Here is a 27,167-nt window from a genome sequence, read left to right as displayed (position 1 = left end):
ATGATAACATAATATCAGATCGTTATTAACAATGATCATCCTTATCTATTATTTATAATTTAATTAACATATATTCATTAGAATCAATTAACGTGTTATAATTTTAAAAGGCTTTTAAAGTATTATCTGCTCAATAAATTATATCAGATGCGGATTTTACTTAAATATTTGCTAATCATTTCTAAATTCAATTTAATACCATTTACTATTCAATTATTCTAATATGTAATTAAATTTGTCTAAAACCATTGTGACATTAAATCCATACATATATACACATGTTGTAACGTCTAAATACTCATTATTTATGTTATTTAGTTACTTAAAATAAAGTGGATAATTAAGTTATTATTTATTTATTTGTTATTAAATTCAGTTCAAGTGCCTTGTTTTTTAGAGAACAAGAGACCGTTGACTTTCCACACGTGTCTTTTATGGCTTTTCTTTTAAGGACTTGAAGTTGTCAATGTGGCAAGGACATGTTCTGTGTTTACTCGAAGATTTTATGGTTTTTCAGAACCTAATACTATATTCCTTTGTATTATTTTCTTGAGATTAAAGTTTCTCTTTCGAAGACACGTGTACACTCAACGACCAAACTCAGCAATTAAATCAAATATTAAATCAAATAGAAATTCTAAATCTATATAAAATATAAATATAAATTTAAATTATAAATGTAACTAATTAACATATTCAAATTCTGTTTTATCTGACAAGTAGTGTCACCTGCCAGATGCAACCCAAAGCATTATAGTTATTGCGACATAACAACCGAGGACGTGGAGACGTGGAGAGTCGTGACTTGACTCCTGACTGAGATTAAAACATTAATTGTAATTATTAAATAATGTTAATAAAATAATAAAATTTTAAATAGTGAAAAAGTGAAAAAGTATGAATTTGAATGCAGAAAGTTATTGAAAGTGTTAATAATAAATTAGCAGATAAATTTATGTTATAAATTTAAGTTTTTTTTTGAATAATAACAAACCGAGTAATAATGTGGTTAGAACAGTGCGATAGTTTTGCCGAACTTTGTCGCAGCTACTTGCCCTATTATTTATTAATTGTATTACCTATTTTTATTGTTGTATCTCCGGTAAATCCAGTGGCTGCTTCACATGAATTACCTGTTTATCGCATGCATCAGTATGATTTACATGGAATACCTCATGGTATTTAATAAATTATTTTATTTTATTAAATAATTATTTTCAATATTCTCTTTTTTTTTTTTTTTTTTATTTATAATTTATTGATTTTAATTAACTCAGCAACTAAGTAATTTAATAAAACTGACAGCCGTCAGATAATTTTATTTTTATAAAAAATTATTTTAAAAATTTTTACATATTAATTTATAACACTGAAGTTAGCTGTCAGCTGTTGATTTAAAAAATTTTTTTAATAAATCAATTACAATAAAAAAATGCTTCCAAAAATTTTCACTTGTAATTTTTATTAATTTTCACATGTGGAATTTTTTAATAATATTTTTTTTTATAATAATTAAATTGCTATAAAATTCTAAAAAAATTTTTAATATCTGTTATATTAATTTCAATATTTTTATTTATTTATTATTAATTACTGTCAATTTTTTAAAATAATAATTGAAATTTTATTTTACTTTTCTAAATTTAAATTATTTGATTAAAAATTTTTTTATTTAATTAAATTTATTTTTATCAATTCTTAAAATAAATTTCAGGTTGCAGAAGTGCATCAGTGCTGTTGGAAGCACGTGGATTAAGTAATTGGCGCACATCCCGGCACTGCGTTATTGCACGTCTTAATGATTTGACACCTGATTTATTTTATACAATTAAAAATAAAGCTGGAGCATTGGTTGTTATGCTTCCTAAAGATATGACTAATTTAACCATTGATCAACAGCAGGTATAATTAAATTATTTATTTTTTAATATATTTAGTTATTATTATCAGGAGTGTTATAAAAAAATTTTATGATAATTAATTTAGCAGATATTTAATAATTCTTTTTAACAAATAAATTGTGGTAAAAAAAAATGAGAAAAAAAACTGACGGAATACAGTTTTTTTCATTTTTAGGCGAGAGTAAAGCATACCTACACGGAAAAAACAAGATAACACTGGATATCATCCCAGATTATACTCAGTGACATCTGTAGTGAAAAAAAATTTCAGATAGTAGCTAGTATAATTCAGATTATACTGCGTGATATCTGAATTATACTCATTGTAATCTGGATTATACTCATTGTAATCTGGATTATACTAGTTACTATCTGAAATTTTTTTTCACTCAGTATAATCTGGGATGATATCGAGTGACATCTTGTTCTTTCCGTGTACGCTTGCGCTTAAGGCATGCAAAAATATTGACGTGTAGAAATTAAAAAAATTATAAATGCTATTTTTTAAAAATAATTTTGCAGAAAAAATTTGTTTATTAAGTAAAATTAAAAAATTATCAAGTGACTGCAAACTTGAAATAAAATTTTTTTAAAAGCTTAAGAATTTATTATTTTATTTTTCAAATAAAAAAAAAAGTTTCTCGCTATGATTTTAAGTTAAAATGGAATGTCTAATTTTTATTTAAAAAAAAAAAAAAAATAATAATAATAATAATTAGGAAATTCAAATAGAAAAACTAAAAAAAAAATTCGATAATTATTTTTCGACCCTGATAAGATGTTTTATTTCACACGTTTTTTTTTATTTAATGTTGTTAAACAAATATAAAGATAAAAATTTGATAAGAAACTCTAAAAATTGTGTTTAGTATTTTTTAAAATCAAAGATAATTTTTGAATCATCACAATATTCATTTTCTTTAAAAAAAAATTTTTTTTTAATCTAAAATTACTATTTAATTTAATAAACAGAATGATTTATAAAATTTTATTTATTCCAGGCGATACAGTTACTCGAAACAACAATGCTCACAAGCGGAGAAGTAGCAATCCCAGTATATTTCTCACCATGGAACGACAATCTAAAATCAATAATAACTGATTTGGAGGTCGGATTTTCTACTAATAGCAACGGAGTAAAAACCAGCTCCGAGATTCAGTCATTGATTGACATTGTCTCAGCTAGTGGTTATCAAGTTATTGTTAGCGCAGGTCAACCAATTCCTCGTAATGACGTCAAGATAGCGACAATTCATGGTAAATTATCTGGTACTGGTGCTGAGGACAAATTGCCGACAATTGCATTGGTTGCTTATTACGATAGTTCCAGTGTCGTTACCGTAAAATTATTGTTTTTATTTTATATAAAAATTGAGGAGCGTCAAGACTGGAATTTATAATAATTTATATTTTTATTGTAACAGGAACTGTCTACAGGCGCGGAGAGTAATGCGTCAGGTGTGTCAATGTTGTTAGAACTAGCGAGGATATTTTCAGCTTTGTATTCAGTTGGTAAATCACGACCGAAATTTAATGTTGTGTTTGTACTGAGTGGCGGAGGTAAATTGAATTATTATGGAAGTAAAAAATGGCTCGAAGATCAATTTGATGGTCTGGAAGGCTCTGTTATTCAGGTAAATTTTATTTAGATTTAAAAATGTTTATTTTTAAGTAATTTTTAGAAATTTTTCAATTTTATGGTCAGGTGATTTTTTTTTTTTTTTTTTCACTAGAAAAAATATAAAATTAATATTTTTTTACTCTAGGATTTAAAAATTGTAATTAAAATTTTTATAATTTAAAAAAAAAATTTTTTTTAATTCGATTTTTAAAAAACTAAAAAAAAAAAATAAATAATTAAAAAAATAATTCCTAAAAATTAGGTAAAAGTCATTTTTTCTCCAAAATTGAAATTTGTAATTAATTTCAATATTTGTAATTTTTTAAAAATTAAAAGAAAATTTTTTAATTGAAAAAAAATTTCTTAAAAATTAGCCAAAATTTTTTTTACTCTTCAGGATTTTAGAATTTTAATTTATTTCACCTAGTGACTGCAAGGTTGCTAGTTATAATAAATTCCAACTTTTGTATTGTTAAAAAAAATTTTTTTTAAATTTTCAATTGAATTAATTAGTTAAAATATTCCGGACCGTACAATAAAAAATTATTGAATATGTATTTTAGTAACTAAATAATTAATATTAATTTAAATTTCAGGACGCGTCATACGTTCTCTGTTTGGACGCCTTGTCTCTAACAGACAACCTCTACCTGCACGTGTCAAAGCCCCCTAAAGAAAACTCCTTCGGTTACTTATTCTACAACGAACTGAAGAGCGTAATCGAGAGCTACAACTCCAAGACCGAAAACAACGTGAGCCTAGAAGGTATTCATAAAAAAATAAACCTGGCAGACGAGTCTTTGGCTTGGGAGCACGAGCGCTACAGCATAAGACGCCTTCCAGCGGTGACAATATCTTCTTTCAGAAGTCACGATAATCCTCTGAGAGCGTCGATACTCGACATAAACGACAATAAAAAATTAGATAGGCTGCACAGAAATACTAAATTAGTCGGCGAAGCGCTGGCGCGTCGAATCTACAATTTAAATTCCACAGAAATATTGTCGACACCCGTCGCGGTGTCCAAAAACTCATTAAATGTCTGGTTTAATTACTTGACGTCTCAGTCGCGGTCGGTGCCAATTTTATCAGACAGCAAAAACACAAACAATCCGCTGGTCAACTCCTTGCATGATTACATGCAGAGGTACTTGAGTGACGTTAAAATCAATTTCTATTCTGCGGACAAAAGAGATCCTGAGTTTGTCTTTTATGACAATACCAAAACAATAATGAATGTTTACAGTGTCAAGCCAGCGATATTCGATTTATTTTTGACTATTGCCATTGCGGTTTATTTAGCGATTATTTATTTAGCTGTATATAAATTTTCAAACTTTTATAGCTTCGTTGAGCGTTTTGCTAGCTATAAAAATAAAGTCCATTAAATTATTTTGATATTGTTGATTATTTGCTTGCACAGAACTTTAGCTCAGTTTATTCAAATTTTTGTTATCTGTGTAAATTTTTATAATTAGCAATTAATTATTGAAGTAATAGAATCTGTGAGGAAGAAATATTGAAATAGAATTAAGTTTTTTTTTTTTTTTTTTTTTTTTTTTTTTTTTTTTTTTGTGGGTAATAATGAACAAATTGTTAGTTTAAATGGCGAGTGATTTTTTGAGTGAGTTCAAGAGCGATTATAAATAATTAAAGTAATAGAGCAATAAATATGAATATATGTACAATAAATTTTTGAGTTTTTTTTTCTACCTTAGAAAATTAAAAAAAAATTTTAACTTTTATATTTGTCATAAAAAATTATAAATCACATTTTATATATATATATTTTTTTAATCTAATTAACATTTCATGTTTAAAAAATTTTTATTTGAAAGACAAAATTATTTTTGATCTCAAAAATTTTTTTATCAATTAAATTATGATTTTAAAAATTTTTTTTAAAATTCAAAATTTAATTTTGAATTTTTTATTAATTTTTTTTATCACAATAGATTTATATTTTTATCATAAAATATTAAAATTAAAAACTTAACTCATCATAAACCAGTATTTAATAATAATAAAAAATTTGAATAATATATTAAGTAGAAATTTACCCCAATCATTAAAATATAATCATAAAACTTCTTTAAAATAAATCAGTTGAAAATTTTCATACCATTTTAAATGGCTGAAAATTTTTAATAAATTCGTATGGATTAAAAACTACATGAAAATGGTGAAACTCGTACAGGACGGTTTTTTTTTTTTTTTTTTAAACCTAGTAAATTAACATTTTGTTTTAAACAAACATATCGATCACTGGATTAAAATGAATTAAACTGATTAAAGAAAAAATAATCTTTAGTACGCCGATCGCGTTCAGTCTCAGCAAGCTGACCAGCAGCTTTGTGTCCTTCAACGTCTCCATGTCTCAAGCTAATTTTTTTCTTGACCTGTCGACTCCATTCGTCGATTGACAACTGTGTTTTAAACTCATTTAAAACACTACAAACGTCATTTATAAACCAAGATCCTTAAAAAAAAAAAAATAGTCATTATTTTTACGCTTTATAAAATTAACAATTGTTAATTTTTTTAATTTTTACGAGTTAATTACAATAAAAAAAAATTTTTTTTTAATTCTTCAATAATTTTTACAAGTGGAATTTTTTATGGCGCCAAATTTTTTTTTTTAATTTTAAAATTTTAAATGTGGAATTTTTTGCCGCCAAATTTTTTTTATAATAATTTAAAAATTTTACATGTGGAATTTTTTATGGCGCCAAATTTTTTTCATAATAATTTCATTTTTAAAAAATTAAAAAAAAAATTCCATCAGTTAACTTCAGTATTATTTAATAAAAAAATAAATTATTGTTTATATACCTTGTTCTTTGTGTCTAATCGCAACATAACCTTTCATAGTCGATTTGAACAATAGGAATTCTTTTCTATAATCGATATTTTTAGCAGATTTTGAAGGATAGCCATCGGTAAAAAAACCTGTAGATGGCTTAGTCTTTGTACTATCGACTACAACTCCATCTACAGCAAGATTGTTTCTAGAAGGATTTAGTCCCATTGTTTGGCCTTGACAGGCTTGAACAATCACCAATTTCAATGTATTTTTAACTTCTTTTTGACAAATACATTTCTCAATATCTTCAAATGATACTTCTCGCCCGTCAATTGACAAAATACCATCTTAAACAACCCAAAAAAGGTAAATATTCATCATTGTTCGAGTGGTTATTTATAGGTTAAGTTACCTGGGTATCCGTGGCTCAGCAAACAAACTGCGAAACAATCATATTGTTTGTTTTTTGCTCTAGCATGTTCATAAATTACCTTAGCAATTTTAATCGCGGGAAGATTTTCATAGCTTTCCACAATAAAACCTAAAGCTTGGAAGGTTTTCTTCAAATTATCCACATCCTCTTGGCTCCCGAGACGGACTTCATTCTGAAATTAGTTTATTGGTAAGTCTTAAATTAAATTAATTGTTTGAGAAGTTACTTACAAAGTCGTTTTCAAAATTCATTTCATTTATAATCAAACATAAACCTTTTTTTATAAGAATCACATCAGAATCCATTTCTTCAGGCTTTTTTGTTAAATTCAACAAAGATTTAAATTTTTTTATGACATTGCTATTTGTATTATGGATGTGGGATTTGTTACCAACATATTTTAGATTGTACCATTCAATGTCACTGTAAAATGGTGTGTCAAAGTATCCAAGTGGTTTTAGATATTTAAGAAGATTACTCAGGTCGCCATCAGCTGGAAAATATTGATTTTTTAATTAATTAAATTATCAAAAAAATGAAAAAAAAATATTTTTTTTAAGTCCAGAAAAATTTTTAATTTAAAGAAAAATTTTTTTTTGCATTTCTGCACCTCAACTGTACAATTTTTTGAAGTTACAAAAGAAAATATATCCAAAAAACAATAAAGTACGCATGATTATTTTCTCGCTTTTTATTTTAAGAAATAGTTATTATAAAATTTAAAAACATGAACAATTATCATGAAATTATAATGTTTGAAGGAAAAATGGGAAATTTTAAAATATTCAAATGTTATAATTTTAAAATATTACAATGTTTTAAAAAAAGCGGGAAATTTCAAAATTTTTGAATGTTTTTAAAAAAGCGGGAAATTTTAAACTATTTGAATGTTATCTGTCATTGTGATTTTTTTTATTATTTAATTTTTACGTAATTTGTTTTTGATTGATTTATTTTCTATTTGTTTACATTAAACTTTGTAAATGAGGCGGTTATTTTAGCATAACTCTCATGAAACTATTATTTAACATTTGGTATCAAAACTACAATTTTGTAATAATTTACCCTATGTAATTAGTTGAAAAAAATATGAAATTATTAATGAAATAATTAAACTTTATTTAATATTAAGTAAAAATGTCGAACGTTGAGTCTAAAAAAAATCATTAAGCCTGAGTTTTTTTTATTTATAATCCGTGAATCTCAGCAGTCTTAAAATTACAGTCAAACTGCAGGTTGCTGGGTATTATTTAACCTATTTAAGTGAAAACAAATTCTCACCTGGTGTAATTTTAATAAATCCAATTGACAACCAATACAAAGCATGTATTTCCATTAAATGAATATCACTCAATCTTTTATCAAGACGAATATCTGAATAAATCTTCTTTAAAATCTTCTCTGATTCTTTTTCACTCAAAGACTCGAAAAATTTAAACAGAATTTTATTACCGACATTTATCTTCCCAACAATTCTCGCCTGCAGCGGACAATATTCTCTGTACAAGTCATCAACAATTAATCCCAAATTACTGAGAATCCTCTTATTGTTTATTATACAAAGCGCTTCAATAAATTTATCCTTCCAGTTTTCAACATTTTCAATTAAATCACAGATAATAAAAGTTGGCTCCTTTTTGTCAAAAATAATTTTTTCATAGTAACTCATCAATTTTTCCATGAAATTTTTCCAAAAATCCGCGTCAATTTTTTCAGCGGCACACAAAAATACTATTGAAATTTTCTCATTGATCGTTAAGTCATCTTCAATTGCATTAACTACATCTTTATCCAATATTTCTGTGTAATTAGCTTTTATGGCGGAAGGCAAGGCGTCGGTTTTTAACTCGTTCATTTTCTAGAAAAAAAAAAAAAAAAAATACTTTTTGCGTTGATATTTTGAATTTTGAATACTTTAGAGGTTATTTACATGGAATTTAAAATTTATTTATAAAATTAATAAAACAGAGTTTTAAATATCAACAAAAGCTATAAATTAAACAACAATCGCAGCGTAATCACATTGCAAATCAATTTATTGCTTACAGTGCTAACCAACTGTTTCCAAATAACAATTGAAATATGACACGCACTGTTGCCGTCATTGTTTTGGTTATCAGAAAATAAAAAAAAGTAATTCCGCGAAAACTTTTTTAGTTCGCTAATTCGCCGTAAAATTTTTTTCAGCCAATGCACATGCGTAAAAAATCCGCGCGGTTTTTTAAATTTTTAAAAAACGTCAAAAATGATTTTGCTTTATTTTATTTTATTTATTGAGACAAAATGAACGATTAATGCCTCATATACTATTAGTTTTTAATTTTAGGAATTTTTATGGGTTTTTTATTTTAATTTATCGAATATTGACTACTACAGTTGTAACTCAACTGGAGCGAAAAGACCGCCTTAAATAATGAAATTTTAAATTTCCCGCTCAGTAACCAGCCATTTTAGTTTTAAAACTGCGCATACGCGACTTTCGCTTACCGATTAAATTGGCGCGATAACTGGTAACAAAAACATAAATTGCGCGTTAGTTAATAAATAAATAAAAATCAATTTTCTCATGCTTAATTAATAGTTAACTAATTAAGAGAAAATGCACGTGTCATGTCCTATTTGTGTTTCGCGGATAGAATCCGGTGATGATATTGTTTCGACAAACTGCGGTCATGTTTTTCATTATCCTTGTTTGACACAATGGCTGGAGAGGTTAGAATTTTTTTGTTATCTAATATTTATAAATAAATTTGTCATTGCTGTTGTTATTTTTGTAACTAATAGTTTTTTTTTTATGAAAATTAACTTAGCAACAAATAAATTATGACAAAAAAAAAATTGACATTTAGAAATTTTAAAAAACTACAAATGCCATTTTTTGGAGCAAATTTATTTGTTAAAAAAATTTTTTTAATTTTCAAGTGACAGCTAACTTTAATGTCATATTTTTTTTTTATATTACAAGTAATGGTTGGAACTAGATTTTTTTTCAAGTATTATTTTTAATTACAGACGTCTGAAACTTTTTAAGATTTTTCTGACACAAAAATTATTATTTATAATTTTTAATAGTAAAAAATTTATTAAAATTTTTAATACATTTTTTTTTTGAAAATATTTATGATATTCAATGACCTTGAAGTTAGCAGTCACTATGATAATTTTTTTATTTTTTTTAATAAATAAATTTGCTCCGAAAAATTATTTCTGAAAAATTGTATTTTTTCCTTTTTTAATTTTCTAAATGTCAATTTTTTGTTATCATTTTTTTTTGCCATAATTCGTTTGTTAAAAAAATTTTTTAAATTAATTTTTTAAAATTTCTACATGTCAATTTTTTTGACTTAATTAATTTATTTCAAAAAATTCTTAAAATTATTAAATATCTGCTAAATTAATTTTAATAAATATTTTCTTAGTAATATTTAATTTTTTTGTTAATTTAGTAACTTAAATTAATTTAATAATAATTTTTAGAATTAAAATCAACACTTGAAAAAATTATAAATGCTATTTATTTAAACCGTCTTTTTAAAACAAATTTATTTAAAAAAAAATTATTTTTTTTAATTTTACATGAAAATATTAAAAAAAAATTTTTTTTTAGTGTTGAGTTTTTTTTTAAACCAAGAAAAAAATAGTAAAGTGTCTGCTATTTTTTTTTTTTTTTTTTTTTTTCATATAAAAAATTTTTAATAAAATAAAAATTTTTCCAGATCAAAATCCTGCCCGCAGTGTCGTGAAAAAACAAGCAGCTCCAGAATACACCGCCTGTACTTTAATGTTCCGAACAGCGACTCAATCCGCGATGATCCTGTGCTCCTTCAAGAACGCGTTGACAACATGCAGTTCCAGGTAATGCTTAAAGACAAGGAAATATCTAACCTAAAGGATGAGTCCCATAAATACAAAATACAAGCAGCTGGTCTGAGGAAAGAAGTCTTGAAGCTAGAAAGTGATGTTGAGCAGAAAAAAAACACCATTGGAGCCTTAAAGGAGCAGGCGAAGCACTTCAAAGCTGCCAGTGATGAAGCGAGAAAGTTCAAAGAGCAAGCTGAGTTGTATAAGACTAAACTGGACGACATCAAAGAGTAAGATAATTTATTATTTAATTTAAGTTTTTTTTTTTTTTTTTTTTTTTTTTATTTATAAATTTAATGATTTATTTGTTTCAGTGTACAAATGGTCTTATTGTCGACGGATCAGGAAGTCAATGATATTGTTACTTCCACGGATGAACGTAAACTTTCTATTTACGTAACTGCTTTAAAAAAGTATGAGTTATTTATTTTATTGTAATTTTATTATTTATACTGACTTGAATTTTTTTCATATATAAATAATTTATTTTTAATATTTTTTAATTTTTTATATTTAATAATATTTTAATTTTATTATTTACATTGACTTGAATTTTTTTCATATATAAATATGAATTTTATTACCGTATTTATATTTTATATAAAATTAATTTTTTAATTTATTTTTGTCAGAGAGTTAACCAAGTGTACGGAAAATCGTCGCTACCACAGGGAACAAATCAGAAAATTGCGAGATGATTTGATGAAAGCTAATGGTGAAATAGATCGCTTACGTGAGCACTCAAGAAAAACCCAGTTAGTTTATTTATTTTTATTAATTAAATTTGATCATTAAAATTAAGAATTTTATTTTTTATCATCACTTGAGTTGTTAATTTTTTACTTAAAATTATTCTAGAAATATTGAAGAATTAATAATAAATCTTGAAACAGAGAACCAAGCATTGAAAAATCGCTTGGAAGAAGTATTAAATTCCCAAAATTTAGAAACCAGTGGCGCTGAAACGAAACGAGATGATAAAATTTTTACAAAATCAAATTTGCAAGAGAATGTTCTTACGGCCAAAGATACTAATGCTTCTAATAGGCATAGCGATAAAAAACGAAGTGGAGTCAGAGATGATGAAGATTTGACTGGGATAAATCCACGGTATAAAGTTCAGAATATTGTTCCGGATATGAAAAGAAAGTTGTCGTCAATGAACACAGCTTCTAATTTACCGGGAAGCTCTATTCTTGCTAAAAAACCACGTCCTGCTTATGATCCAATGGTAATTAGAAATTATAATTATTTAATTTTTTTATTATTTCAATTATTTTGTTGTAAAAATTTATTTAGTGTCTTTTTGTAAATTTTTTGCATTTGTTATAATGATAATAATAATAATAATATCTTTATTATTATTATTATTATTATTATTTATTTTTTTTTTTTTTTTCCTAATTTTTTTCTTTAATTTTTTAATTTTTATTATTTGAGTGCAAAGTTTTAAAAATCAAAATTTAATAATAATTATAATAATAAATATTTGTTAATAGGCTCTAACCAGACCACAGGATGGTACTTACATCTCTGACGGACTCGGTGGCTATAAAAAGTATGAAGAGTATCCTACTAGTAATAAAACTCTGATGAAAAAAAAATCTGTACGGTCAAACTCTGCTTCGGGGCGCAGTTCAAAATCACAGACGAATTTGCTTAATTTTAAAGTCGACAATTTTGTTGATTTAACGTAGACAGTATTTAATTTAATTTAATGAATCAAAATTTTATAAATATATTTTGTTACTTGTAAAAAAAAAAAAAAAAAAAAAAAAAAAAAAAAATATGACTGATTACTAATTTACTACTAAACACAATTAAGTTTTTTATTTTATTTTTTTGAAAGTTTTGAACTAAAGAGAATTTCTGATAATTTCAAATGATTTGAGAGTAAAAATTTATTTAATAGATTTCATGAAAAATTTGAAATCTGTAAAGCAAATTAATTTTTCTAAGTTTTTAAATCAACGACGCTTTAATAATTAATGTAGGTATTTTTTGATTTTTAATAGTAAGGTTGTAAATAATTTTATAATAAATTAATAGCAAGATTATTTACAAGTATTTTCATTAATCACAATAGATTTTTTCAGAAGAAAATACACTTATTTAAAGGATTCATGTTAGATCCAACAGGACAATTGAAATCTTTCGAAAATTCAATGCTGTTTGAAAGAGGTCCAATCACTCGTTTATCATTAGGAAAATGAGTAGCCTTGACGTCTACTTTCGATAACAATGATTTTGATTGACACCATTTATTAGCGAATGATATCCAGAATAATTGATTGGGTGTGTACGAAATTCCAGGTAAACTTGGCTCATGACCGTTTTGAGCGACCCAATCTTGGTAAGTCAAGTAAGCTACTTTTAATCCAACATTATCCGCAATATTTTCACTTAAGTATTTTTTATCGTTGAGCTGCAAAAATAAATAAATTATAACATGAGCGTCACTATAAAGATGCATTAAATTTTTGTAAAATTAAAGTATCTCATCGACTGATTGTACATTATAATACCTTAACTTTATTTTCTGTGGAATAGTTTTTATATTGATTAATCATACAAGTCTTCTTCTTCTGATATTCATCATCAGATAAATCACTCCATTTATATTTTAACCCAGTCTTTTTATGACTCTCTCGTTATCTACTGTATGACTTAATTCATGACCGATGGTTTCACCAATTACTCCATAATTCAAGTAATTGAAACGGTCAATATCAAAAAAGTAATTCCTGAGTAATTCAACTGCTACACCTGAAAATTAAATTGTATTAATTTATATAACAAAAAAGTTTGGAATATATATATATAGGAGACTTTCAATAGATATAGTCACTCATCACGATATCTCAGGAACTATAAGACCTAGAGACTTGAAATTTGGCAGGAATATTCCTTTCGCCGAGTAGAGGTCAGCTAAGAACGGATTTTACAAAATTCCACCCACAAGGAGGGTTGCGGGGGCGTTAACAATGAAAAATTCCCGTTTTTAAACTATAGCTCCTATCGACTCCAAATTTGGCAAGAATCTTCTGTAAGAGATGTAGAAATAATCTATAAACGAATTTTACGATATCTCACCTCACAGAGGGTTGCGGGGGTGGGTATTAACAATCAAAATTTTTAATTTTCAAGCTATAACTCCTACAGACTCCAAATTTTGTATGAATTTTCTGTAAGTGATGAAAAAATAATTTATGAACGAATTTTACGATATTCTACCCCAAAGAGGATTGCGGGGGCGTTAATAATGAAAAATTCCCGTTTTTAAACTATACCTCCTATCGACTCCAAATTTGGTAGGAATCTTCTGTAAGAGATGTAGAAAAAGTCTATGGGCAAATTTTACGATAGCTCATCTCACAGGGGTTTGCGAAGGTGGTTGTTAACATAAAAAATTTTTAATTTCCAAGCTTTAGCTCCTATAGACTCCAAATTCTCATTTCAAATTTTTTTCTTCGTGTCAATTATTATTCATTTTTTAAAAAAAGCCACGCAAACATTATAATGATTGCACATTGAAAGTTACAATGAATATTAGCTGGAATAATTAAAATTACATGGATAAAAGGTATATGCTAATTCGATGAAATTTGGAATTTGTAAAAGTCAAAACAATACTCTAATTAAATTTCAAGTTTAGATCTAAAAATACAATTCTATAAAATGCCCAGCGAAGCGGGCGGGTAATAGCTAGTAATGCATAAAATTATAACAATAAATCAAATACTTACTTATGAGATTTCTAGATCTTTTATATATCGCGGTGTTGGGTAAATCGTATGTATACGTAAATAAATCCATCCTAGATTCAACAAAACTTGAATTTTTGAACAATGAAAATATTTTTTTTCTCCCTCTGAACATTTTCGCATTGAGATAATTTTTTAAAAAATTATCCCGAGTAATCTCAAGCCCCTCAAAGTAATTTTTTAATTCATTATCGTTCCGTAATTCATCTGGATAGCCAATTACCGTTTTAATAGAGGTAATTTTATCAATAATTTCAGTTTTAGCATTGCTGTCGAGCCATTTTGAAGAATTTAAAATTTCAATAAATTTATTCTGCACATTTGAATAAATTGCATGAACTTCACTTCTTGTACGCTCATCAACTGGATACTCTCGAAGATAATAAGCATGCAGAAGCATTCCCAACTCAGTTTTAACAAGTGCCATACAATCAAATTTGGAATCTGAAGTTGAATAAAATGAATCTTCAATTTTCATATAAATCTTACGATAGTTCCAAAGTGTTTTGGAATTTATGTACGGAATAACAGACTCGATGACAGTCCAAATCGCGTAATTGGCTAGAACTCTATTGGGAGTTTCATTCATCATTTTTTCAAAGTTAGTGATGAAACTTGGATAAAGTATATGAACAATTGTTTCATTTGTAAAATAAAAGGACGGCTTTATTACAGAATTTAAATATTTAATCCAATCTGTACTCGTCCATTTTTCTATCATTTCTTTCACTGACATCTTCACCGGCTCACTATTTTCTCCATCGATTCTTTTGCTTTCATTGTAAATTTTTTGAACATCATTCTCGAACTTAAATGACAATTTAAGCTCTTCGGCTTGGTCTTTATCAGCCCCCAAGAATATGGCGACATCAGACATGAAGTCAAAGTAAGCATTTGATTTTTCTCCTTCTAAGTTCTTTTTTGGAGGACCCAACTGTTAAAAAATCAAAATAGTCCAATTATTTTTAATAAGTTTTTAAGATACACTCCTTAAAAAATTAAGTAAACCTCTCATAACTTTTGAACGGCTTGGCCGAGTTGATCGCAGTTGGTGTCATTTGAAAGGGCTTGATCAAACTTGAGTTTTGAATACAATTTGGACCGATTCCGACCGGTAGATTTTGAGGAATCTTAAAAAAACTACGAAAAAAATTTTTTTCAAATCAAGTTTTTTTTGAATAACTTTTAAACGGCTCGATCGATCAATTCCAAAAACTAATCAGCTCTTAACATCGAAAAACCACGCCGATCGCCACCAAGCCGGTCAAAATCGGTTGATTCGTTCGTGAGTTATCGTTGACGAAAGAAATCGAATAAAAGCGTTTTTTTTCGAATTACACCGAAACTTCCGGTCTTATCAATTTGTGTTTGAAAATGTATCATAGAATTTGAAAAACTGCGTCGAATGCCGCCAACCGCGTGAAAATCGGTTCATTCATTCAAAAGTTATTGCGGTTTGTAAATTCAAAAAATAGTGTTTTATTAAACTTCTATCAGATTTTTGAGCTCGGAGCGCTCAAAATTACGTGAAAATTATATTTTTGAGCTCTTCGAGTTCAAAAACGTAATAAGCGCAATTTTTAGCGCTTAATTACGAAAGTAGCGGGAAGTTGCAGGGATGGCCTTCAGGGTAAACCGTTTTTTTAATCTTTTAATGAATAAATTTTTCGAAAATTTCCTCAAAAATGTTATTAATTAATTTTGAAATTAATTTTAAGATGCATAACAAACGTATTTCTACGTATTATTTTTTTATAGACATTCTTTAAACTAAGAGGGTACTTGGATCCCCTTAAATGAAGTATAAAAATTTATTAAAATTACGCGTTACTAAAACCATAAAGGCGTATCTCAAAATATACGCCCTTATGGCATTGCAGAACCAAAAGGGCGTATAAAAAAATTTTTTTTGCTCCAATCAATATAAAAATAGTAAAAACATGAAAATCTATGACGAAAACGAAAACAAAATTTTTTTTAATATACGCCCTTATAGTTTTAAGAAAAAATTTTTTTTAAGTCATAAGGGCGTACCTATTTTTTCGATTTATTATTAATTATAGATCAGAGTAAATAGTAAATTTTACGGGTGATGAAAAATATCACACCACAACTTAATTTATCTGAAAAAATATTTATTTAAGTAAAAACGAAAAATTTTGAATTCATTTTTGATCTACTCTTAAGTTTCTTATAATTTTAATAATTCAAAAATTTATCATTAAAAATATAAATAATTCAAAAATTAAAAAAATATGATTTTTTTCTTACTCTGGCATATAATTGATAATAAACCGAAAAAATAAAAGACGCCCTTATGACTTTAAAAAAATTTTTCTTAAAAACATAAGGGCGTATATTAAAAAAATTTTTTTTCATTTTTTCGATAGATTTTAATTTTTTTACTATTTTTACATAGATTGGAGCAAAAAAAAATTTTTTTACACGCCCGATTGGTTCTGCAACGCCATAAGGGCGAATATTTTGAGATACGCCCTTATAGTTTTAGTAACGCTATTACTTTAATAGATAAAAATTACTTACTAAAAATTTTACACCGCCGTCATCTTGGACTAAGTAAAGTTTATAAAAACTGATACGGATTTGAACAATATTCATCGCTTCGTCGACAATCTTTATCCAATTAAAATCAGTTTCATTCCAATTATCTCCTTGAATGACCGGCCATCCGCCTAATTTTAATATTATTTCATTCAAAAACTCTGTATCATCTTCATCAATGTATTCTTCAACAAAAAAAACAATTTTATTATATTATTACAAAAAAAAACATTTTAAAATTCAAATTATTAATTAAATACTTACGATGGTAATTGTTAATATTTTCGCAAGAGTAATAATAATCACTGATAAATTTAAAAGGTTCAAATTTAAAGGATCGACGGGAATTAGTTAACAAACTTTTCAACCTCTGAACCATTTCATCAGTTGCTTTATCATAATATCTATTTTTTTTAGCCGGAGAATTTGGATCATCAAAATTACCACAAGCAAATTCGTAAAAATTGTCGCAAGGATCGACGCTTTTGTTCATATTTTTCAGCATGTACAATCCTAGTCAGAATATTTAATTTAGTATTATTTTTATGTTTGAAAAATTGAATGGTAAATATTTAAAGAATCACTTACCATATTCCATATTTTTTATCAAAGAATTATGATCTCTAATTGGGTCATTTGTTGTATTGTTTAAACTCTCAGCAGCTGCTAATGTGAAAAAAATCACAACGAGCAAAGTGAACCCCCTACACAAAAAAAAAAAAAAACGTTGTAAAATTTATAGAAAAGTTTGTAAAATTTACAAAATTCTATCTATAAGTCGACTTATGTAATATTTACAGAACTTACTATGTTATTATTATGTGGTAAATTCTGTTATTATAAATCTCTAAATTTAATAAATTGAGTCTGTAATCATAATATAACTTTTTCTGTTATTATTACTGGAAATTTATTGTAATGAATTAAAAAGCATTACTTGAGTCAGCATCATTGCAAACTAATTTAAATCACGGTTTTGAATTTTTTCAAAAATTTTAATTTTTCTGATTTTTTACAGTGTACTTCAAAACAAATTATTTTTTTATAATCAGTAAAAAAAAATTTGTTCACATATGATAAAAATTTTAAATTTACTATTAACAGATTATTATTTACATTTTTAATCAATAATCAAACATAATTTTAATTCAAGAAGTTACTCTGCAACGATCACATAATATTCTTATAGCCCTGAATAAAAAAAAAGTATTGAAAAGTATCGGATTGACTATAAAACCAATACTTTTCAATACTTTTTTTTTAATCCGGGAGATTTCATAGAATTTATCTGTAAATTTTACAAAAAAAATTCGTAGTTTTCACGTAAACTCACCAGTAATAATAACATATTTTTTCTGTAAACTTTAAAGAATATATACTGTGGAAATTTTAAAGATTATTTTCTGTAAATTTTACATAGTCGTTTTTTCCATGTATAAATAATTTTGTTTATTAGAATTTGTAAAAAATTTATTTGGTTTCAAATATAATAAAATTACAAATTATATACTTACATTTTTTAAAGTTAAAAAGTGATCTTGGAACAAAATTCTAATAACTACTGCTAATTGAACTATTTTCGAGCACTTTTATACGGTCAATTGTCTCCTTATCATTTTTAAGTCCCTTTTAAGCACATTGAGAATTAAAAACGCTATCATTATTGGAAGTAATTGATAAATACGTGAAGTTAGTAGATTAAAATTAATGGAATCGGGAATTCCATTATAAAAACATAGACTTATATTTATCAAATACATTTGTGAGAATGTTTTTTATAAAATGAAACGTTTAATGAAGGTTTTATTAAAATTTTTTTGATGAAAACTCGATTTTCTAAAAACGGGGTAAAACGGATAACTTCCCGATTTTCGAAAATTTTCAAATTTTTTGGCGGGAAATTAAAAATAAAAAACAATTCAATTTAAGCTTAGCAAACCAAGCGATTGATAGTTAAGATTAATTGGGTGGAATTCTACAGCTCTAATTATAGACATCGAAACTAAACTACAGCTAATAACGAACATCAATTAAGTAATTAAAATGGTTTAATAGATAAAATTAATCTATTACTAGGTAATATTTCTCGTCAAAAACAAGAAGAACTAAGTCTTCTTCTTTTGAAAAACAATTTAATCACAGTTACAATTCAAACACAGAAATGAACGAAATTGTTAGAATTTTAATTATTGCATTGATAGCAATTGCAAATGCGCAGGCGATGAAAAACTTGCGGGTAGGTGATACGGTTAATTTGTCCAAAAATGATTCGGGCGAAGTAATAGTCAGTGATATATTCAATGGGTTCAACGGATCACGCTTTATTAAGAAACAACATAACGATGAATACGATTATGAATTCTCTTATCAAACGTGTCTGCGTTTTGAATCTCTGGAGGCTCATTTTTATCCACAAGTTTTTATCGGGGAGAAACAATCGAAGCGGACATCGGAAGTGTTGTTTTATCATTTGCTTCTACAGAGGAATGAATATTTGGGTGTTAATAGAAATTATGTTAATGACAGGTACTTTAGATATGGGATTGTTAAAATTTGCATGGCTATTGATGTACATAGTTTGAATATCAAGCTGATAGATGATGATGACTTTTTGGAAGTTGCTAATGATGGGCTCTATGGTATTTGGATCAACGAAACAGTTGTTTTTCGATTGAAACGGGATAATGAAACTCATTATGCTTCATCTATTTCTACTGGAAATTGTCTTCTTCAGGTAAGATATATTTATTTTTATTTAATCAACATGGCGAAAAAAACATTGGGATTTTTCTTATTTTTTCTATGGTAATATAGTAATTGTTCCAATGGTAACATGGGAATTTTTTCTTTATTAACATGATAGAAATATCCATGTGACATAGGAATAATTCATTTATGACATAAAAAACATTTTTTTTTTTCAATTGAAAAAAAATAGAAATCAAAAAAACATCATTCTGAAATTTTCAGGATATTTGAAGAAAATGTCAAAGTTTTATATGAAAGAAAGAAAAAATAAATTAAAAATGTTTATCATCGAGAAATTCGGAGTTTTTTCGGAAAATCTAAAAAATAACGATGAAGATAGGTTCGAATAATTTTTTTCTATTTTTTCTCAAAAAGAACATTTAATAAAAAAAATTTTGAAAAAAAAAAAAAAAAACGTCCCGACAGGTCAACTTTTGAAAAAGTTATGGCAATTTAAGCCACACCGTCTATAATCTGCTGGATTTTTAATTTTTTCGAAATGTAAAGCAAAATTTGAAAAAAATTTCCTCGAATTTTTTTATGACAAACCGACTGTATATCACTGTTTTACTTTTAAATTATCTGAAATTACTCGAATGAGAAAATTGTTATGTAAATTTATAATTATTAAATTAAGTTACATAAATTTTAGTGATAAATAAATTTTTCCTATGTCACATGGAAATTTCTTTCATATTAATAAAGAAAAAATTCCCACGTTACCATTGGAAAATTCCTATGTTAACATTAGAAAAATTTCTTTGTCAACAACATACATGGAAAAAATACGTTGTAAAATTCATAGAAAAGTTTGTAAAATTTACAAAATTCTATCTATAAGTTGACTTATGTAATATTTACAGAACTTACTATGTTATTTTTACGTGGTAAATTCTGTTATTATAAATCTCTAAATTTAATAAATTGAGTCTGTAATCATAATATAACTTTTTCTGTTATTATTACTGTAAATTTATTGTAATGAATTAAAAAGCATTAGTTGAGTCAGCATCATTGCAAACTAATTTATATCACGGTTTTGAATTTTTTCAAAAATTTTAATTTTTCTGATTATTTACAGTGTACTTCAAAACAAATTACTTTTTTATAATCAGTAAAAAAAAATTTGTTCACATGTGATAAAAATTTTAAATTTACTATTAACAGATTATTATTTACATTTTTAATCAATAATCAAACATAATTTTAATTCAAGAAGTTACTTTGCAACGATCACATAATATTCTTATAGCCCTGAATAAAAAAAAGTAATGAGACAGAAAAAAATCCCTATGTTTTTTTCGCCGTGAATGCTATTCAACTTTTTATTAACTTTATGTTTTTCAAATTGTAGATTAGTATAAATGATGCAATAAAGTGTAATAATATCGACCCAAATGTCCCAGATCAAGCAGCTAATTTCTTCAGCACGTCAATCTACAGAAGTTCGATCACATTTGCTGATGTTAATCATCAACTTGAAGAGAAGATTAATGAATACTATTTTTTGAATAATCTCGATTATTCTTTGTTCACATTTCCAAATGCAGAACGAGTTCATCAAAATAAAATTCTGAGTAACTTTCAAAACAAGGTTGTAGTGAAATTAATACTGCGGCCTTTGCCTAAATTGCCAGAACTTTCAGAATCTCAGAAGCAACATATCTCATTAACTAATTTAAAAGAAATGAATTATATTGCTCCCGGTGATGGATTTAATCTTAACAAATTATTTACCAGTAGGTGGGGACGTGTAACTACTAAAAATTTATTAATGAGCACGAATAACGAATTTACTTCAGCATTTACGACCTACAGTTACTCAAGGTGCCGCAAGTACACCAAAAATGAGACTTTAGAAATAGATAATGGAAAACTTAATGTTTTCGAGGAAAGTTTAAATCATCAAAATTACGGAATTGGTTCAGAAAAGTTTGATCCAAAAAAGATGTGTTTAAAACTGACTGCTTGCTCAGGATTTAAGAACCAAAAGTTGGAATTTCCGTCAGCGGTAGTGATCAAATTGAATAAAAATTCAAAAAATAACATCAAATATAATATTTTTGAGGGAAAAAATATCATATTATGGTTCTCGAAGGGCGATGAAACGCATTTCACTACTGGTACCGAAAAAGGTGAATGCTTGTCCCAGGTAATTTTTTATTTTATCATTCTACTAGCTATTACCCGCCCGCTTCGCTGGGCATTTTATAGAATTGTATTTTTAGATCTAAACTTGAAATTTAATTAGAGTATTGTTTTGACTTTTACAAATTCCAAATTTCATCGAATTAGCATATACCTTTTATCCATGTAATTATTCCAGCTAATATTCATTGTAACTTTCAATGTGCAATCATTATAATGTTTGCGTGGCTTTTTTTAAAAAATGAATAATAATTGACACGAAGAAAAAAATTTGAAATGAGAATTTGGAGTCTATAGGAGCTAAAGCTTGGAAATTAAAAATTTTTTATGTTAACAACCATCTTCGCAAACCCCTGTGAGATGAGCTATCGTAAAATTTGCCCATAGACTTTTTCTACATCTCTTACAGAAGATTCCTACCAAATTTGGAGTCGATAGGAGGTATAGTTTAAAAACGGTAATTTTTCATTATTAACGCCCCCGCAATCCTCTTTGGGGTAGAATATCGTAAAATTCGTTCATAAATTATTTTTTCATCACTTACAGAAAATTCATACAAAATTTGGAGTCTGTAGGAGTTATAGCTTGAAAATTAAAAATTTTGATTGTTAATACCCACCCCCGCAACCCTCTGTGAGGTGAGATATCGTAAAATTCGTTTATAGATTATTTCTACATCTCTCACAGAAGATTCCTACCAAATTTGGAGTCGATAGGAGGTATAGTTTAAAAACGGGAATTTTTCATTGTTAACGCCCCCGCAACCCCCCTTGTGGGTAGAATTTTGTAAATCCGTTCTTAGCTGACCTCTACTTGGCGAAAGGAATATTCCTGCCGAATTTCCAGTCTCTAGGTCTTATAGTTCCTGAGATATCGTGATGAGTGACTATATCTACAGAAAGTCTCCTATAGATTAACGAGTGCTTTAATTAAATTGTTCCGTGGTTTTTTTTTTTAGATGTTGATATTACCTTGTGAAACTGATAAATATTTGAAAGAATCAATCTTATACTCTGATACTATTTTCAAGAGTGAAATATTCTCAGCAACTCGTAATTGGACCCTCGAAAACGAGATGAGAAATTTTTTGAAAAACGATCTTAGACGTATTATGAGACCTCAAGGAACCAATGTTACTGAAACACTGGAAACTTTTGCGGTACTGGAACACAGCAGTCTTACCAGTGGTGCTTTGATAAATTTGTATTTAGTTGAGCTGTATTAAAATAATTCAACTATGTTTTTATTTTTTATCTTTGTTGTTCTTCAGTTCTAAATAAAATCTGTTTGAATAAATGAATCATTCAAGAAATTTTCAATCTTCATTGATATTTTCTTGAGCCAAGAAAATTTACACTCCAATCAAGAATTTTTTTTTTTCAGTGCGACAAAAAATAATTACTTAAGTCAGATTATTTTTATTTATTTATAAAATAACAAAATATATTTATTCATTGTAGTTTTTAATTAAGCCAAAAATTATAAAAAAATTTTTTAATAAAAATAAAAAAATGTAAAAAAAAAAAAATAAAAATTATATAAATGGTATCAAGTACTCTTGATCTTTTAAGTTTTGGTATCGTCGGTACATGGCTATCCAGAAGTAAACTCCGTTTCCTAAAAAAAATTTTAATTATAAGAAAAATAATTAAAAAAAAAAAATTTTTTTAGAGATTTTTTTAAAAAATTAATTATATAATAATTCTATTCGTACCAAGAATAAACAATCCAAATGCGAGTACCAAAAATCCAACTTGCTTAGAATGTTTAAAATTTTGAATCGTTAAGAACAGGAAGAAAATTAGCAAGACATTTATCACTACAATGAGAAACATCAAGTACGGCAAAATCAGTTTATAGTTTCCCTAGAAGGAAAATATTTATTATTTATCAATTTCATAAATTTTAAAATGCAAAATTGTTTTAAAAGTCTTTTAAAAAAAAAAAAATAGTTACCTTCTTTGAATACCAAAATATTAACCCTGTTAAAACGTATTTAATCATTACAATCACGATCAATGTTATTACTTCTGCACTGTAAATATTATAATTATAAATTTCGGCAGGTTGCAATTCAGAAGAATTTAGCGCAATTTCTCTTTTACGTCGGAAAAGATGTACCGAGTAGTTTATTTGAGAAGGATCTAATAGCTTCTTGAAGATGAAGAAATATATTGCCTGAAAGAAGAAATGAAATTATGAGGTTTGATAAACTGAAATTTAAGTTATAATCCGGAGAAAAATTATTAGATTTGTTGTATACAGGGATTCCAGCTCAAAACGTACAATTAAAAACATTTTCTTCTTGATTACAAATATTTAAAAATTTTAACCTAAGTAAAATCATCTTTTTGATAACAAATGTTCACAAATTTTTAAAATTTTTAATAAAAATTGGAAAACTATTTTTAATAAAAATTATTTAAAAAATTTCTAATAAAAATTTAAAAACAATTTTATTTAATAATTTAAAAACAATTTTTTAATAAAAATTATTTTAAAACATTCTAATAAAAATTGAAAAAAAATTTTATTTGATAATTTAAAAACAATTTCTTAATAAAATTTATTTAAAAAATTTCTAATAAAAATTTAAAAACAATTTCTTAATAAAAATTAAAGATAATTTTATTTATAAAAATATCATCAGATTGAAAAAAAAAAAACTTTTTACAATAAAAATAAATTTTAACTTACAGTTCCTAAAAAAAAGGTTGCAAAGCCGCAAAGTATATAATAAATACTTTCTACTAAAAATTTCAACAATAATAAAAAACACTGTGTAATCAACACAAAATTGTATAAAATACACGCACATATACATGAATACTCGCTATCTTCTGCAGATGATCCTTCATTATTATTTGTATCAATAACTTCCATTTTAACTGAATATAAAAAATAATTTTTTTTGTTGATTAATAAATAATTTTCTACTCCTTGACTTCTACTCTGAGCTTTATCATCGAGCACTAATATAATAGAGCTAAGATAACTTGCTTACTAACACGTGCAGAACTGAGTGATTTAATGTTTGCTTTCTTCGCAGTAAAAAAGCACGTACAACTGATATATAGTATTTTAACAATAGGATTGGTGAAGTTGATTTTAAACTAACTTCATGTTTTTACATTTAATCACTCAGGACTAGAGCCATGCGTAATCTTAGCTCGATATTTTTTTTACGAGAGTTTGAACTAACGCAATGAAATTCTAAATGACTGAGCGTATCGGTTCGGGTTTATAGTCCTTTTTATGTTTTTTATACAATGTTGCCCAAACATCTTTCATTTCTAGTATTTATTTTATATATCAGCGTTGTATATCAAAATATATTGAGTATCCGATAATAAAAATAATTAATGAATGATGAAGTACACAGCCTGTGCCTACAACAGCAGCTTTATAATACTACAATGTTTAAAATATTTAAATTATGAAACAATTCTACACGGCGGAAAAAACATAAGGATTTTTCCATAGGAAAAATTTCTATACGAAAAAAACGACTGTGTAAAATTTACAGAAAATAATCTTCAAAATTTCCACAGTAAATATTCTTTAAAATTTACAGAAAAAATATGTAATTATTACTTGTGAGTTTACGTGAAAATTACGTAATTTTTCGTAAAATTTACAGATAAATTCTATGAAATCTCCCTGATTAAAAAAAAATTATTGAAAAATATTGGTTTTATAGTCAATCCGATACTTTTCAATACTTTTTTTATTCAGGGCTATAAAATATTATGTGATCGTTGCAGAGTAACTTCTTGAATTAAAATTATGTTTGATTATTGATTAAAAATGTAAACAATAATCCATTAATAGTAAATTTAAAATTTTTATCATATATGTGAACAAATTTTTTTTTACTGATTATAAAAAAATAATTTGTCTTGAAGTACACTGTAAAAAATCAGAAAAATTAAAATTTTTGAAAAAATTCAAAACCGTGATATAAATTAGTTTGCAATGATGCTGATTCAAGTAATGCTTTTTAATTCATTACAATAAATTTACAGTAATAATAACAGAAAAAGTTATATTATAATTACAGACTCAATTTATTAAATTTACAGATTTATAATAACAGAATTTACCACGTAAAAATAACATAGTAACTTCGGTAAATATTACATAACTCGACTTATAGATAAAATTTTGTAAATTTTACAAACTTTTCTATAAATTTTACAACGTTTTTTTTTCCGTGTGTGATGTAAAAACTTGTTATATGTCATTTTAAAGTTTATTTAATAAGCTTTCAGATGCAATTTACAAAAATTTTTCAAAGTATCGCATTCATCAGTTATTTTGTAAATAAACAGTAAAAGCGCCAATTTTAAAGGATTTTGAAGAATTCAAATTTCCGTCATTCCTAAACTGCTTAATTAAAAAAAATACATAAGTATGAAAATAAAACCTTACTTGTTAAGCTTTCAGATGCAATTTACAGAAATTTAACATAATATTACACAGAAAGAAAAATTTCTTAAATGGAGAACAAAATTTTTTGCTCAAGAAAATTTTCGAGTTCCTGAAGGAAGATCGAAGCTGTATTGACCGAAGTAAAAATTTTTCTTGAAATTCTATTCTTGGTGGAAGTAATTTTTTCATAATATTAAAATTAGCTGTCACTTGACAATTTTTTAATTTTCTTTAACAAAAACATTTGTTCTAAAAAATTATTTTTAAAAAATTGCATTTTCAATTTATTAAAATTTCTACAAGTCCATTTTTTTAAATATTTTTCTTTTTGCTATAATTTATTTATTAAAAAAAAATTAAAACAATTGTGAAGTGACAACTAAATTTAATGTCATAATTTTTTCTTAATTCAAATTATATAAATTAATAATTCATATAAAAATTTTTTTAAAAAGCAATTACTAAAACAAAATTTTTATTAATGAAACTCCATCCCACCTTAAACTAAACTTGACAAAGCGTACAAAGAATGAAAATTAATTTAGCCACATACTTGATAATTTAAATAATTTTTTTTTAACAAATAAATTATGACAAAAAAGAAGTTAAAAAAATTTTTTTTTTAATTTAAAAATTTTTTAATTTTTAAAAATGTTAAAATGCAATTTTTTTTCAAATAATTTTTTGGAAAAAATCTAAAGTCATCACGTACAAAGAAATTTATTTATCTAACAGCCATTATCACAGTTTCCTTTATAACTCACATTCTTCCTTTTCAGAAACGACAGTCACCTGACATCTGGCGGAATATCTCAAAACTAACCGATTCATGACGTCATCGCCACATGACATCTGTACCCCACCTCAGAATCATAATTCCACCTTATTACTACAA

The 27,167-nt window shown here is 26.0% G+C and overlaps 6 protein-coding genes across 10 annotated transcripts in view; 3 read left to right on the top strand and 3 right to left on the bottom strand.

Moving 5' to 3' along the window:
- Positions 1–785: 785 nt before the first annotated feature.
- On the top strand, positions 786–5,111 carry LOC141537939 (BOS complex subunit ncln). Its single transcript, XM_074259144.1, has 5 exons — positions 786–1,178; positions 1,715–1,902; positions 2,903–3,241; positions 3,326–3,535; positions 4,119–5,111. Exons 1-5 carry the CDS (start codon positions 1,004–1,006, stop codon positions 4,908–4,910), a joined length of 1,704 nt encoding a protein of 567 aa, XP_074115245.1. The 5' UTR covers positions 786–1,003; the 3' UTR covers positions 4,911–5,111.
- A 359-nt stretch (positions 5,112–5,470) lies between these two features.
- Positions 5,471–27,167, bottom strand: part of Dredd (Caspase-8 Dredd) — a 31,720-nt gene continuing 10,023 nt past the window's right edge. The window contains exons 1-6 of one of the 3 annotated variants that reach the window (XM_074259051.1): positions 8,805–8,853; positions 8,040–8,616; positions 6,989–7,251; positions 6,738–6,930; positions 6,355–6,672; positions 5,471–6,001 (exon numbers count right to left, since the gene is read on the bottom strand). In XM_074259051.1, coding sequence (XP_074115152.1) covers positions 5,793–6,001; positions 6,355–6,672; positions 6,738–6,930; positions 6,989–7,251; positions 8,040–8,613 — 1,557 coding nt within the window. In that variant the 5' untranslated portion in view covers positions 8,614–8,616; positions 8,805–8,853 and the 3' untranslated portion in view covers positions 5,471–5,792. Of the gene's footprint in view, positions 6,002–6,354; positions 6,673–6,737; positions 6,931–6,988; positions 7,252–8,039; positions 8,617–8,688; positions 8,854–27,167 lie in introns of those variants that run through there. The other 2 variants (XM_074259049.1, XM_074259050.1) reach the window with 2 other exon arrangements.
- On the top strand, positions 9,251–12,426 carry LOC141537862 (E3 ubiquitin-protein ligase TRAIP-like). The gene is made up of 6 exons (XM_074259052.1): positions 9,251–9,470; positions 10,475–10,849; positions 10,934–11,032; positions 11,252–11,374; positions 11,478–11,850; positions 12,119–12,426. Exons 1-6 carry the CDS (start codon positions 9,358–9,360, stop codon positions 12,314–12,316), a joined length of 1,281 nt encoding a protein of 426 aa, XP_074115153.1. The 5' UTR covers positions 9,251–9,357; the 3' UTR covers positions 12,317–12,426.
- Positions 12,922–27,076, bottom strand: LOC141538253 (neprilysin-2-like). The gene is made up of 8 exons (XM_074259630.1): positions 27,037–27,076; positions 18,460–18,571; positions 17,534–17,649; positions 17,210–17,458; positions 16,928–17,130; positions 14,366–15,317; positions 13,145–13,385; positions 12,922–13,044 (listed from the first exon to the last, which is right to left on the bottom strand). Coding segments are annotated over exons 2-7 (1,665 nt in total). The 5' UTR covers positions 18,462–18,571; positions 27,037–27,076; the 3' UTR covers positions 12,922–13,044; positions 13,145–13,242.
- LOC141537860 (uncharacterized) lies at positions 18,919–27,145 on the top strand. Of its 3 annotated transcripts, none has more exons than XM_074259047.1 (3): positions 18,919–19,679; positions 21,048–21,828; positions 27,052–27,145. In XM_074259047.1, the coding sequence occupies exons 1-3, from the start codon at positions 19,107–19,109 to the stop codon at positions 27,066–27,068; spliced, it is 1,371 nt and encodes a 456-aa protein (XP_074115148.1). In that variant the 5' UTR covers positions 18,919–19,106; the 3' UTR covers positions 27,069–27,145. The 3 variants fall into 3 exon arrangements, with proteins under 3 accessions (XP_074115148.1, XP_074115146.1, XP_074115147.1); XM_074259045.1 differs by lacking the exon at positions 27,052–27,145 and adding an exon at positions 22,800–23,458 and having other exon boundaries at positions 21,048–21,845; XM_074259046.1 differs by lacking the exon at positions 27,052–27,145 and adding an exon at positions 22,800–22,964.
- Positions 23,285–24,785, bottom strand: LOC141537864 (uncharacterized). The gene is made up of 4 exons (XM_074259054.1): positions 24,539–24,785; positions 23,798–24,019; positions 23,556–23,706; positions 23,285–23,458 (listed from the first exon to the last, which is right to left on the bottom strand). The coding sequence occupies exons 1-4, from the start codon at positions 24,722–24,724 to the stop codon at positions 23,376–23,378; spliced, it is 642 nt and encodes a 213-aa protein (XP_074115155.1). The 5' UTR covers positions 24,725–24,785; the 3' UTR covers positions 23,285–23,375.

This window comes from Cotesia typhae, unplaced genomic scaffold (assembly GCF_013202065.1).
Source record: "Cotesia typhae breed Kobodo isofemale line unplaced genomic scaffold, CoteBio_Ctyphae contig_20, whole genome shotgun sequence".
Taxonomy (NCBI): Eukaryota; Metazoa; Arthropoda; class Insecta; order Hymenoptera; family Braconidae; genus Cotesia; species Cotesia typhae.
Note: the sequence above shows the minus strand (reverse complement) of the source record. Positions and strands in the feature narration are given on the sequence as shown.